This window comes from Agelaius phoeniceus, chromosome 3 (assembly GCF_051311805.1).
Source record: "Agelaius phoeniceus isolate bAgePho1 chromosome 3, bAgePho1.hap1, whole genome shotgun sequence".
NCBI classification, from domain to species: domain Eukaryota; kingdom Metazoa; phylum Chordata; class Aves; order Passeriformes; family Icteridae; genus Agelaius; species Agelaius phoeniceus.
Genome location: NC_135267.1, coordinates 35,017,572 through 35,031,613, shown reverse-complemented (window position 1 = coordinate 35,031,613; position 14,042 = coordinate 35,017,572). Strand labels below are relative to the sequence as shown.

At 39.1% G+C, this 14,042-nt stretch overlaps 1 protein-coding gene across 5 annotated transcripts in view; it reads right to left on the bottom strand.

Annotated features, from left to right (window-relative positions):
• Positions 1-14,042, bottom strand: part of RNF144A (ring finger protein 144A) — a 79,537-nt gene that overhangs the window by 42,121 nt on the left and 23,374 nt on the right. For all 5 annotated transcript variants that reach the window (XM_054629184.2, XM_054629185.2, XM_077175052.1 and 2 more), the window contains one exon: positions 2,751-2,896. In XM_054629184.2, coding sequence (XP_054485159.1) covers positions 2,751-2,885 — 135 coding nt within the window. In that variant the 5' untranslated portion in view covers positions 2,886-2,896. The remainder of the gene's footprint in view (positions 1-2,750; positions 2,897-14,042) is intronic.

Here is a 14,042-nt window from a genome sequence, read left to right as displayed (position 1 = left end):
AGCTGCTAAGAACAGGTTATCGGTGAAGGTTACATATCTGATGTCTGTAACTGCTTATACCTTTCAAAACAGCTGTAAGAGTCAGTAATCACATTCTAACCAAAAATCAGAAGATTGGGGATGACAGTAAACATTGAAGGGAGCAAATTGAAGATGAAAAAAATGTATTTGGTAGCCCAATCCTTCTGCTGCCACGGAAATGTTACTGAAAACTGGCATTTAAACATTATCTGCATTCAAGCACCAGGGAGAAACACAACACTCATCTATAAGCACTTGAAGAGAAGAGTTTTCATAAAGCCTTTTATTTTATATGCTTTTGCATGCTTGAGCAACATTTCTTTCACAGTAGATCTACCTGTTCCATTGGCTGCCTCCTAGATCTTCAATAACCATCAGGAAAAATGAAATCTACTATTAAAAAATAGTACTATTTCCATGAAGAAAAAAATGAAACAAACTAAAATCTTTGATCTTAAGTATTAAAAACACACAACAAAAAACTTTTCTGGGAAGGACTTTTTAAATTAATTAAAAAAAAAAGTCACCCAATCCCATGTCTGAGTCTATAATACCATATCAAACTCTTGGGAAATTAAAGTCTGAGCATCATGTATTCCACAAGTTATATGCTTACTGATAATACTCAATTTTTTCCTCTGCTGAACCATCATTACAAGGTTTTTGGTGTAAAATTGCACCCATTGCAATATTTAATGAACTAAAATTTTAATTTAAATTCAGTATTATGGATGAAAACTGACTAGGTAGTTTCCTCTGTTCCTAAACTAGCAATATTCATTAACTGTGATGATGATGTTCTTTGTCAAATACTACACGTTTCCCAGTGTTTTGTATTTAACTGACAAGATTTTTGTTATTCTGGGTAGGCATTTGTACAATATGGTAATGGAAGCCTGTTTTGTGACTGTAATTATGATCCAGTGAGATTAGAATCTGTAATACATTAAATACTTCCCTAGTTACAAGCGTGTGCATGGCTATGCTGGTACTATTGAAAGGCATTTAAAGAACAATGCAATCATCAGCACCATCAACATAAGATCAAAAAGAGAGACTGTGTAACTAATTTGATAACCTTCTATGACAAGGTCATCTGCCTGGAATTAAGGATTAGGCAGTGGATGCACTTTCTCTGGATTTTAGTAAAGCTTTTCAAAGTAGTAAATACTGTCCCCTCTCAGCACTCTTCTGCACAAGCTGTCCAGCTGCGAGATGAGCTGAGTGTAAAACTGGGCTCCAAAGGTTGTAGTGAATGGAACTACATTTGCTTGGCACCAGCACTGCTCCTCAGAGCTCAGCTCTAGTGTCAGTTGTGTTCAATGTTTTGGACCCAAGAATCAAATGTACCATTAGCACATTTGATGATGATACAAAACTGGAAACTGCTGCTGATTCTGTTGAGGGGCAAGATGCCTTGCAGAAGGATCTAGATAAATAGGAGCAGGGAAATTATTAATGGCATGAAATTTAACAAGTTGAATTGTCAGTTTCTGCACCTGGTATGGAATAATGCTAGGCACAAGTATGAATCAGGAGAGGAGTGGCTGGAGAGCAGCCCTTCAGAAAGGCATCTGGGGTGCTGGGTGACAGCAGCTCCATGTGAGTCAGCAGCCAGGAGGGCAAAGCCCATCCTGGGATCACCAAACCCAGCATTGCCCACTGGTCAAAAGAGGTGATTGTCCCACTGTGTTCAGAGTTCAGCTCCACCTTCAGCACTGGGTGGAGTTCTGGGCCCCACCACTTAAGGATGTGAAGATCCTTGGATGTATCTCCAGAGGACATCACAGCTGGTAAAAGGGCTGGAAGAAGTGTCCTGTGAGAAGCAGCTGAGAACCTGAGGTTTGTCTAGCTTGGAGAGAATGAGACTGAGGGGTGACCTCATTGCTCTCTAAAGCTTCTTGAGGAAGGAAAGTAGAAAGGGAGGTGCTGAGGTGTCAATGGATACGAGGGAGGCTCTTCTCCCTCGTATCCATTGACAAGACACATGGGAATGGTTCAAAGCTGCACCAGGCAAGGTTCAGACTGGACATAAGGAAGCATTTCTTTACAGAGAGGGTGACCAAACATTGGAACAGGCTTCCTAGAGCAGCATTTATGAGTTATTTGGACAATGCCTTTTAACACCATGTTTTAGCTTTTGATGAGCCATTAAAGTGGCCAGGCAGTTGGACCACAGATCATGGTTGAAGTGATCCCTTTCAACTGAAAGACTATTCTCTTCTAAAGTTAAAAAAAAGAAATTAAAACAAAGACCTCAGCACCCAACAAAAACCCAATCAATCACAAAACTACCACCAGTAGTCTTTGATATTCAATTAAATGTGGGCATGACTCCACCAAGGTCTCTAATATTTCTGAAAGAAAGTGAAGATTTTGTCAGCCCTCTTATTCAGTCCAACTAACTAGAAGATGTTTTTTATAAGGTACATAAGGAGCACCAAAACCACCCCCAGATCCAAGCCACTGACAGATAAAAGGGAAAGTGTGAATAACCTTGGTAAGCAGATAACTATACAGTATACTAAAGTGCTGAATAATTTATTTATTTTTTATTGCAGGCAACCAAAGGTTTACTTCCTAGCTTTTGTGTCAAGTACACAGCAACAGTATTTATTTCCACCACACAATCAATACTTCAGGGTGAGTCCCCACCAGCAGAAACACCCTATTTCTGCAGTTAAACCTATGTCATGTTTTTTTATGTCTAATAAAGAGCACAAACTCACCAGGGTACAGAAGATGCATTGGCATTGTGCTATTGTTGTCATCTGCTCCACGGGGTATTCACCAAGGCAGAGCTTACAGGACACTAATGGGTCAAGTACCAAGTCCCAGGTAGGCCTGTATCTTGCTGTAGTCATTGCAGAGCAGTCTGAAGAAAAGTAAAGATACTCCATTATTTCCTTATATTGATAGTCAGTACATCTCTGCCATCGAAAATCACATTGTCAGATATTGCCTGTTGAGCTTGTTTTTTCCAACAACCAACTTAATATAAAACTATCCAGCAATAGTTAACTTGACAGTGCCAGCACTTGCATTCCCTTGTATATCCCCTGCCTGATAGAATTGGCACATAGAAAGCAGGAAAAATAACCCCACACACAATGCACTAAACATATGAAGCAAACAGAATACCCTCAGGCCACAGGCTTTTATCACACATTACAAACACAAAAATCCCATTTCCAATTCCTGTGATTTTCATCACTAGCTACAAGCTTTCTCTCACAAATGTTAAAATTTTCTCATGACGTTCCTTAACCTCAGCTACCCAGGCAAGACTCAAAAGGTCTTTCATAAGCCAGGCATTTATTATGCCCTTTTCCAGCACGATGATATTTCAACTCACAGAGCCAGATATTTTTGTTCCCAGGAGCATGACAGATCAATCAGTTTGCTGTTAATTTTAGCAAGAACAATAAATATTTTGAGTACACTGCAAGTTTTAGCCTGCAATTTCCTACAACCCTTTCAATATGCTGAGAGCACAACTTTGTTGTAGCCACAACCATCTGGGGCAAATAAGAGCATAAAGTGAGCTATAAGAAGAGGCTAAAATAACTTATATATCACCCTCAAGACAGTGATAGGATAGGATCATGCAGAGCATCTTTATCCTAGGCTTCAGGGCCCAGATGGTGTGTTGTCAACTGACTAAGCAGAAAGAAAATCTCACACGTAAGAAATGTATTCCCAAAGAGAAAAGCTAATTTATGAATTTTACATGAAGAAAAACAAAACAAAAACCCACACACTCCCCCAAAACATCTACGGTAACTTATGGAGTACATCACATTTTAACAACATATTTACTAGTAATGTTTTATCACTGTGACATTGACCTCCTGAATATAGAAAATTCACATCCCAAGCTGCTGAAAGGTTCACATTATCATGCCTTCCTCCTTCCCAAAATTAGGTGGTTCCTTATCATTGTTACACCAGCAGTTATGTTACTCAAATCATGGTTACAGTTTTTTTGGGGTTTGTTTTCTTTTTTTTCCTCCTTTTTTCCCCTCTGCCACCACAACTCCTTGCAGGAACTGCTAATTTCTAAGTCATATCTGTGAACTTTGCAAACCTCCAGAACTGCAACAAACTAATGCTTACTAGACTAAATTTAGGCAAATGTTTAAGAAAAGCGTGCTTTTTGTCCCCCAAGAAATCACATGCAGACTTCATAAACATTTCTTTGAAGTCCAAGTCTTTGATATTTAATTAATGGTAGGCATGACTCCACCAAGGTCCCTAACATTTCTGAAAGAAAGTGAAGATTTTGTCAGCCCTCCCATTCAGTCCAATTCATTAGAAGATGTCTTTTATGATGTACATAAGTACCACCCAAGGATTTTTTTTCCTAGTGCAGTCAACAGGGAGAAGAAGGGGCAAGAGAATAAGGGTTAAGTAACCCCATTTCCAGGGCTGCTCTAGAGCACTTCCTCTGAAAGCCCACACACAAACTCAACACTGTTTCAAAGCAAAAACATGGAACAGCCCTACAGACCAGCACATGAATGATGGCTCCACCTCACAAAATACAACTTGTGCTGAGCAGTCTTTTCTGAGACCTCCACATGAAAATCTGACATGGTGATATGAATAAAACCCCATGATTTCTAAGGCTACTAGACTGCTTCTGTACTTCACCACTACTTTTTCATTTCACTCACAAATTACTAGCAAAACCAATTGCCTTCTTCCAAACTTTGGTTTATCAGACATACACAGATTCAGGAGGTATTTGAGAAGCAGTGACCAAACACATCTGAACTGTCTGCTATTAGTTATTTGCTTGTCCTGCCTAGTCTATTGCATATCTGATGCTTATGGTTCCAAGTAGATGAAACCAGGAAATGAACAACAAAGGACAGATTACCTTAAGGATGCACTTGCATACATCAGGCAGCCCAAAGTCACAGCAAATTTTATAGTTAAGATGTAGAATCTGACACAATTCAGACTAAAGCTCACAGAATATATGGCATGGTTCAATTCAGAAAAAAAAAAAATACATATTCAGTGCGGGTCAATAAGTGACAACAAAGGGAAAATATCAAGCTTCCAGCCCCAAGGCTTAGACTCCTTTTCTAGGATATTCAGTAGAGGTTTACTGGTATCACTGTGCTAATTCCACTTTTGCAGAACAGCTATACTGCAATAACACCTCACTGGAAAATATTTCTCCTCTTTCTCTTTTGCAAAGCAAGAACCAATCAAATTAAAATGCCATTCAAGTTGGCTTTCAATAGACCAGCAGAAATCAGCTGCCCCATACAGCTGGCATGTATTCCATGCTGAATTCAGCCATGGTGATAACTGAGCAAAATCCGAATTCAGCTTCAAATGGTAGCAGAGCCATTCCTGCTCTCCCCTCCTTGCCAAACACTTTCTTTGAATAAAGAAATTTTACATTCACTATGGGGCAAGGAGAGGACACAATGTCACTGATGCCATTAAAGCAAGGACCAAGAAATTTGCCACCTAGTCTAAAAAGGCTTGCACAAAAAACCTCCACATCCCACTGGATCATCTCTCCTGGGTACCCCTGTAAAGGAACAGAGAATGAAGCTTTTCAATGCATGGACTAGCTCTTGTTTCATGATCATCCAGCACACTGCTGCAACTAAATACTAAGCTTCTCTGTTTACATCACAACATTTAAAAAAGCTTAAAAAAAATAAAGCATAAAACCAAGCCACAAACTTGTAAGAGAAAAGTAGAAAAAAGACCTTCTTTCAAAACCAGATTAAAATTCCTACTGTTCCACAACTGTGGCCTCTTATGGCTTCAGATTGCATTCTCATGCTTTCTAGGGATGTGCAACATCTCAGGGAGAATGCTAAGTAATTGCAAGAAAGACAAGGTAACAGGATTTACAGAAAAGGATTTCTAGAGGAACAAGATATTGAAAAACATCTTGGTGTGTCATTGTGTTGATTGACAGCACTAGTTACACAAACAGCCAGTACAAAATTCTGCCCCATGGTTTGGCTGTTTACTAGGAGGTCCCAAGAAATAATGCTAGTGAAGGTACAGCTCAACAGCACACTAAATACGTAGTTCACTGGAGATTGTGCTGCTTGCCAAACTCAGTCCAAACATCAATATTGACAGCAGATACACCAAATCAGACTTAGAGGCACAGAAAATCAGAACAGAAGTTGGTCATCAGTTCAAACTCCCAATTCTACTGCAGTCAAGGTCAATCCCATTTATGTATTTTTGCTGACTGTGGTCCGCATCTGGAAATATTGAATTTGTAAGATATATGGTAAGATAGCATGTGATTTTCTGGGAAAGCATCCCAAAGCAAACTGGAAGTCAGAAGCATAGGAAATAGCTTTAGTAAGAGTTTGTTCAGAGCAGTCTTGTCATAAATAATTAACAACCTGACTAATGACTGTTTAATTCTTCAATCATGTGCATGTCTACACTGAAAGGAAACCTCTGTGTAAAGAGAGAGAAGGGACTGAAGTCTTCTTACTGTAATAACAAAATATATATGAATGTGACTCTTAGGCACTCCTGGAGATGTGCATGGAATGAAAAGGAAACTTTCATTATTTCTGAAGAATTAATCAATTAAGTGAATATGAACTATTTCTGAACAGTAATGCCTCGGCTTTTGGTCCGCCTACACAGACTACATTTTCTAGTGAGAACAAGTGGCTGATAACATCTGAATAGAACAATTCTTTTTAGGCCTCAAAGAGTTGCAGAAAACAGTGAAGCAGAAATACTGTGAAAACTTCTATGGAAGCAGAAAATAATGCAACTTTCTTCATAAAAGTCATTCAAGAAATCATAAAACAATATGATTTTTTATTGTACACTAGTCAAGTATTTCACAGCATTGTACATTTAAACTGCAATTGCATCATCAACACTTAGGATGCATGACTGCCTATGTGAGAAAAGTGACTAGAAAATAGGGATAAATAGAAGTCATATGCAGCACACTTGCTGGTGGGTCTTTTCCACCAAGCAAGACCCAAAATAGAGATTTCAGCAGAATCTCAGTTTCAGCTTTAGGTCAGGGATGAGTTTAATTTCTAAATTAAGGGCCTCAGTTCCCACTCCTACCAAACAGATAGTTAATCAGGTACACTTAAGTCATCTGCCTTAAGGAGTTAACTTAATCTGAATTTATTGAAATGATGAAAAGCATGAAAATAGAAATCAAAGGAAGGGACTTAAATGGGATTTAAAATTTGGTCTCAATCTTCTTGTCCTTCTTTATCAAAATAACTCCAATTAAAGTAATACAGGCTGCTAGATGAAATCAGACATCTGCTATAGTACGGTTTTAGTATTGTGAATAAATATTTATAGATTAAAATAGTATATAATATAGACTGCATTTCCTCCGATATAAAGTCATCTGTTTGTACAATTGTATGGATTTTTAATGTATGAAGTATGTTTCTACACTATACATTTATCCCACTAATATTTATAAAAATATAAAACTGTACAAAAACCGACGTAATTTTACTTATGTGGAAGAAGCCCACAGATGTCTGAAGTGCAGTCATCTGTAGAAAGGCTACTACAGTGCACTCTGGAACTGACACTGCCTACCACTTCTTTTAAGTCAGTCTTTTTTACTTTGAGCCTTCCTCTGCAGCCACAGCTATGGCTCATCACACATGATCCCACAGCTATGGGCCGTACCCTCAGGGCAGCAGGGACTACCCCCCATGATCCAGGTGGCTGAGGGCATTCAGCAACAGTCCTGGGGCTTGCATTATTTGCTACCCCTCTGTCAGAGCTACAACTTGATGCCATTTTTCATTGCTCCTTGGCTTTTCCAAAGATCTTCAGAAGGATCACATGAAAGAAGCCTACATGACATAATTGACCACTTTGCAAATGTTTTGTGTTGGTGGCACCAGTTTTTATTATGCAACTATATCACAGATAAGGTCATTTTAAAGTCACTTTATATAGCAAATTAATTACTACATCCACCCACCAGGTAGATTTTACAATAACAAACTGGCAGGCAGACTCCCTATCTCTCACTTATCAGTCACAGTTAATTACTGGCATCTATCACTGCAGTAGCTGTGTCTCCAAGTCTTCATCTTTGCAGAACTGCCTGGTAAAGCAGAATTGCTCTTCCTGATAGGTGTCAGTCACACTAACACAGGACTGATTTACTGATTTAGGGATTACTAACTTCAGAGTTTCGATGCCTGCCTTCCTTACATTCTTAAATCCTGTCAACCTGTCAAATGCCTACCTAAGTCTCCAAACTCATTCAAAAATCTGATCCACAATCAACTGCACAAGTCCAGCAGATAGGTATCATCTTTTGAATTCCAGACAATCCCACTAAAGCCAAATTCTTTATTCCAGCAGTTTAATAGGCTGCTGTTTATAGGCTTAACTTTTCTACATATATGAAACTTCAACTTAGAGTAGTGCAGAAAGTCATGTCAGCTTTATCTACTGTAAGCTCTTCAGACCTAGCCTTTAAGTCCCTACACAGACTAACCACCAACTTCAACCTCTCCAGGTTCTCATCTTCAAGCTATTCCAAGGCCCAAGCCCAGAAGAGATAAAAGACCATGTATAAAAGCTTTAGAACACTGTCAGCAACTGCAGTCTCCCAGACAATAAAGCACATGGGAAACAAAATCTTACTTTGAGTTGAAACAATTATTCCAGGGACTTTAGTCCACTCATGAGTAGCCACTTTGTTTCTTTGCTTTACCTCCCTGACTGATAAAATCCTGTATTTTAAATATTTATATATGTATTATACACACACACACATATGTATATGTATATATGTGTACAGATATAGGTGTATAAATATATAAATGTATAAAGATTACATTGAAACATTCCAATGCCAAGAAAAAAAGGAAGAATGTGTCTTTTCACTGATAAATGGTATCTGAACAGTAACATTGAGTGCAAAACAGAATACATCTAGTGGATTGCTTCAGGGACAAATCGCTTTTAGGGCATGCTAAAAGAAGAAAAAAACTTAACACCAATTTCTTTGCTACCTACCTGGGTAAATTTTTTCTTGTTTGCTTTCTAGAGAAATTAGAATATTATATACAGCAACCACCCCTGCCAAAACCTTAGACAATGGGGTTTCATAACTGCACAAACCATAAAAGATTTTCAAGATTAGAAAAGCAATGGACAGTTTCTAGATCTATGGATATGAGAATACTGCCTATCAAATACATGGGTGGGTAGAGAGGAAAAGATATTGTGACAAATACAGAAAACAAGAGATTGTTAAAACTCCTCCTCCAAAAGAATACTACAAATAGACATGCCATAAGTTGTCCATGCAGAAGTGCCCCAGAGAGCTAGATCCTTGCACATATTCCAAAAAATACAATCAGTGAATGTGACAGAGCCAAAGACTTTCCTGACCTTGCATTTTCCTATGTTTGTCACCAGCACTGGTGCCACTGTGGCTTCTTGTAGCACTGCCAAACAGCAGCAACCTGAAATAAACTGGGTGAGGCTCTTATTCAGATCCTGTAGGCAAGGGTGAAAACATTGCAAAGAAAAAAAGAAAATAACTTAATTTCATCTGAAAGAAACTGTAAATGTGAAAAGCAAACAGGCAGAAAGGAAAGAATTGGAAGAGTCAAAGGTAAGAAAAAATAAATATAATAAAAAGAAAAATGGTGTACTAAGTAAAATAGTTGAAAACATAGGAAAGACCGGAGAAATCTCGAGAAAATAGCTGAAATAGATCAACTTCCCAGCTCATCTCAGAAGTAGTGTACTTCTATACAGAGTAAAATAACAATTGAAATGGAATACCACTGCAATATGACCCAAACATTCAATATTCCCAAAAGATGACATGAACAAAAGGACAGGTGTGTAACTACTAAAGAACATTGCTCAGAATTCATGTGTCTAATCAATGTTTGCTATCTAAGAGATGATAAAAGCACTGGAGCAGCAGATGACCTCAGGCAAAAGCTGGGAAGCCCTTGCACTATGCCATTTCCCAGTACTGGAGTCCTAGATCCTCTGCACACCTCAGAGCCCTCTCAGCAGCCAGAGGCACAAGGCTTAAGATAATTTGAAACAGTGAGGTCAAGATGATATGCATTTTAAAAGCCTCCTCATCTCTGCTGGATGGGAAAACTCCATCCTACACAATATGGAGAGAAAAACCTGGACACTGTAGAACTGGTTTTGCAACTGGATCTAAAACTGGCACGAGTGCAACACATTTTGGTCTGGAGAGAACAAGCCTGCCTGTCTCATTTTCTTGCTTTAAGAGTCATCAACCTATTAGATCCATATCAGAGACTTCCATAAACTTTACTGCAGTTAACCACTGCCTTTGAATACTGGGGCCAATACCAAGGCACCATATGTGAATTACTGTACAGCTATAGGTGTATAATATAATATAAAAATATATACAGAGGTGAGGGAGATCACAGGTTAAATCACTAACAGTCAAAATGTTTAAGCTCTGAGTATATTACAGAAGGGAACATTAGCTGCACACAGAACAGGTCTTAAAGTGAGCCAAGATGAAGCCAACCTAAAGCAGACTGATCTTAAAGTCAGTTGTAACCTAAGCACAGCTGCAAAAAACCCTCAATGTAATCGGGCAGTCAGAAGTGACTTGAGACCAAATAGTGTCCTAGCTTGTAAAGGCCACAGTAATAAGAAGGGCACAGACAATTCCACTGCTTTCTAGGGAAGCACTTTATTATTTTCCAGAAATTCCTAGACTACCCACTCAAAATCAATTGCTTTGCTATGTCTTTCCTCCCATCCCTTATATTTCCCCATGTTTTTATTTTCTCTTCCCCAACTCTTTTCCCCTCTACCCCTTTCTTGTTTCCTCCAATTCTTTCCCTCCTCTCTGCTTACAAGAATTGATGAATTAATGCACTCTGGGCTGTCTCTACACAAGCAATAAATCAGTAAGGAGCAGTTTGAAGCTCTGACATACCACAAGCTTTTTCCTTCTCCACAGCTGACTCTCCCAGAAAAGTAAACCCATGTTTACACAAAGTCCAAATAACACCAAGTTTGAGCTCTGTAAGAGCTTTCTTCCTGGGGGAAAGAGAAAAGCCTTAGAGGCTTCAAGCCAGAAACCACATTTAAAGCTATGCAAAGTTACTGTGAAACTGAAAATATGAGCAAGGGGAATGGAACCCTAGTTCTGACTGACACTTGGACCACCTCTCAAAAGGAAATCAAAACTGTTCTTTTACTTGCAACTATGACAAAATGCATGCTTAAGGCATGCTGTATCTCCATTGTACTTCACAAGTCTCAGGTGAGTACATGGGATTGAAAAACCCACCACAAACCCTCCCACTTGCATATTAACAGTGGAGCTCAGGTTTGAACAACAGCTCCTGCACTAGCTCTAAAACAGCACATACCCAAGCACCATCCCTTCCTATGCTAGATCTGAAATGCAAAGCATATGCTGCTGGCTGAAAGCAGCAGAGTGAGGTGAAGTATGGTTAACTTCCCTGTAAGTCTTTGTTCCTTTGCCTCAGTAACAACCACAAAATTCCAGGTAGGTAGGTATTGGTAAGAGACAGCATCTTCCACAGTATGGACAAGTTCCTGGTCTCATGTCCCACACCTACCCCTCAGACATTAAAGGTTTCCCTTGCTCTGAAGAGTTATCTTCCACAAACAGTATTAAGAGGGAGAAGAGCCAAGAGAGCACATTTAATCAATAGGAGTAGAAAGAGTGTATTGCCAAAACACAGGAAAAGAGAAAGATTCTTCATAGAGTAAATTTTTATAGATCTGTTTTGTGCACTCATTACAACCACATGGAAAGTTACTTTTACTTTTTCCAAAACTACTCCTAAAACCAGCAACTCTAGTGAGAAGTCAGACAGCTTCTCTTCCAAACCATCAGCTTGTGTCATACTGTTTCACCCTGTGAATTAGATGACATAATATACACACTCATTCACCATGCTGGTGTGACAGACAGGACTAAGCATAAGGAAAAACTTAGGATGGGATTTAGACTGCCCAAGATAGTTATGCTGCTGCTGGTGCCTAAAAAAGCAGATTTTCAGATAACTGCCTACACTACTTATTCAGAGAGAGGAAGGAAAGTAAGTGATTTTGAAGACCTTCAGTGGAAGACAGTGTTTCTAGTACCAGGCACCTCAGTCAAGGGGAAAAAAACCCACACAAACAGGAAAAAAAAAAACCAAAACCAAACCACCACACATGTTTCTGTAAGAATTCTGTTCCCTAATAATAAACCAAATGGCTTGAGCTATGCGGTGGTCTGAATTATATTTCAGTACATATACCCCTCCCCCTGCCCCAACACTGAATAAACTGATATAGCCTGCTCAGTACATCCTGCAGACAGGATTTAGTCTGATCAACACTAGCTGCTACTCACTGTTTTTCTTACTTAGTCCTAAATTTAAAAATAGATAAGAGAACAAAATATTTTTATCATTATTCATATAATCTGATGCTTTACATGACAAAAATTACAACTATCAGCTAGGACACTTTACAACAAATCTCTGGCCTGACACACTTGATGCCTCTGGATTCAAATCTCTCTTTTTGCACAGCATCCCCCTAGAAGTTTTGTCTTTTTATCCCCTGTTCTAATTTCCTCCTGCTCGAAGGAGCCTGCCCTCTTCCCACCATATCATCTGTAGCACAATCCAGTTCTTCACCCTCACTGTCCTACTAGGCAACTGGCTGCTCCTTTCCTCTCTGGCAATGGGGCATTTTGCCTCTAAGCACAGTGCTACAAAATTTAATTATATTTTGGTCTATGTTAATATCTCAGCCATGCTACCTTGATGAATAAAGTGGTGTTTAGTTCCAAGTTTCATCTCTCACATCCAGAATTCCATGTTCCAACTACGTGTCTCCATGTCTTTGTATGACAGCAAGCACATGCCTGTGAACAGATATGTCACTCACACGGGCCAGGGAACTTAAAGACAGATGTTTAATATACAACAGTGCTTGGATTAGGGACAGGTGCTTTGTTTCTCTCTCTTCTAAGTGATGGTCTGGTCAAGTCATTTAGCAAAGGCCTTGCAAGACCCTCAACAAACACATTCAAGGGAGAGTTCTGTCAGTGTGAACCACTAAGTTTGCATGCACAAAAAAAAAAAAAAATCTGATGATTAGAACACAAGATTTATAAGGAATAACTGATAACCTCTTCTGTCCCAAACTTACTGCATAACTGAACAGCTCATGCAGCTTAGTCACACAGACACTTCAGATGGCACCTACCACACCACATGGGCTGCTGAGCAGAGGATGGAGGGATGAGCAGTGCATTAGCTGCCTGAGTACATGTTTTCCTGCACTCATCCCTCTGCAGAGAATCAGCATGTAACAGTACTCTCGGGGGGATAATATATTAGCCTCAACATCAGCCCCAGCTCTAATTCTTCACAGTAATATTACTGTTGCACAGTAATGCTTCCAGCTCCTCCCTCCCTATCTTAAAACAACATTTGCAGTACAATACACATATATAGCCCTCATTTACTGCAGAAAGCAGCAGCACATGGCAGAGACTGAGCCTAGTGCCTCTGCAGCCACAGAGGCAGAGATACCAAAACCAAAGGCTGAACTACTGAGGGCACATAGAGATAACTGAAAGCATAATGGGGAAGAAAAAAAGAGCACAGAATCACCACAGTGATGGAAATACTCCCTTCAGGGCTCCCCTTGTCTAGATAACAGATAGAGTAAGTTAAAGACCTCTTGATTTTGGAAACACATGCAGAGAAATTCTATTGTGATTTCCTCTGTAACACTTTCTACACTTGAGGACAGCTCAAAAGTCAACAGGTGTTGGTCTCCAGTTTATTACTTATAGTTTTCTCCTTTTACTAATGAATAATTGTAGCAAATTAAGATCAAAAATTAAATTTTGGCACTTGAACTATAGTTTCCTTCCTCATTTACAACAAAATGTTAAGAATAAGCTTCTGAAGGTTCTACAGTGGCAAATCACTTCACTAAATAAATTAATCAGT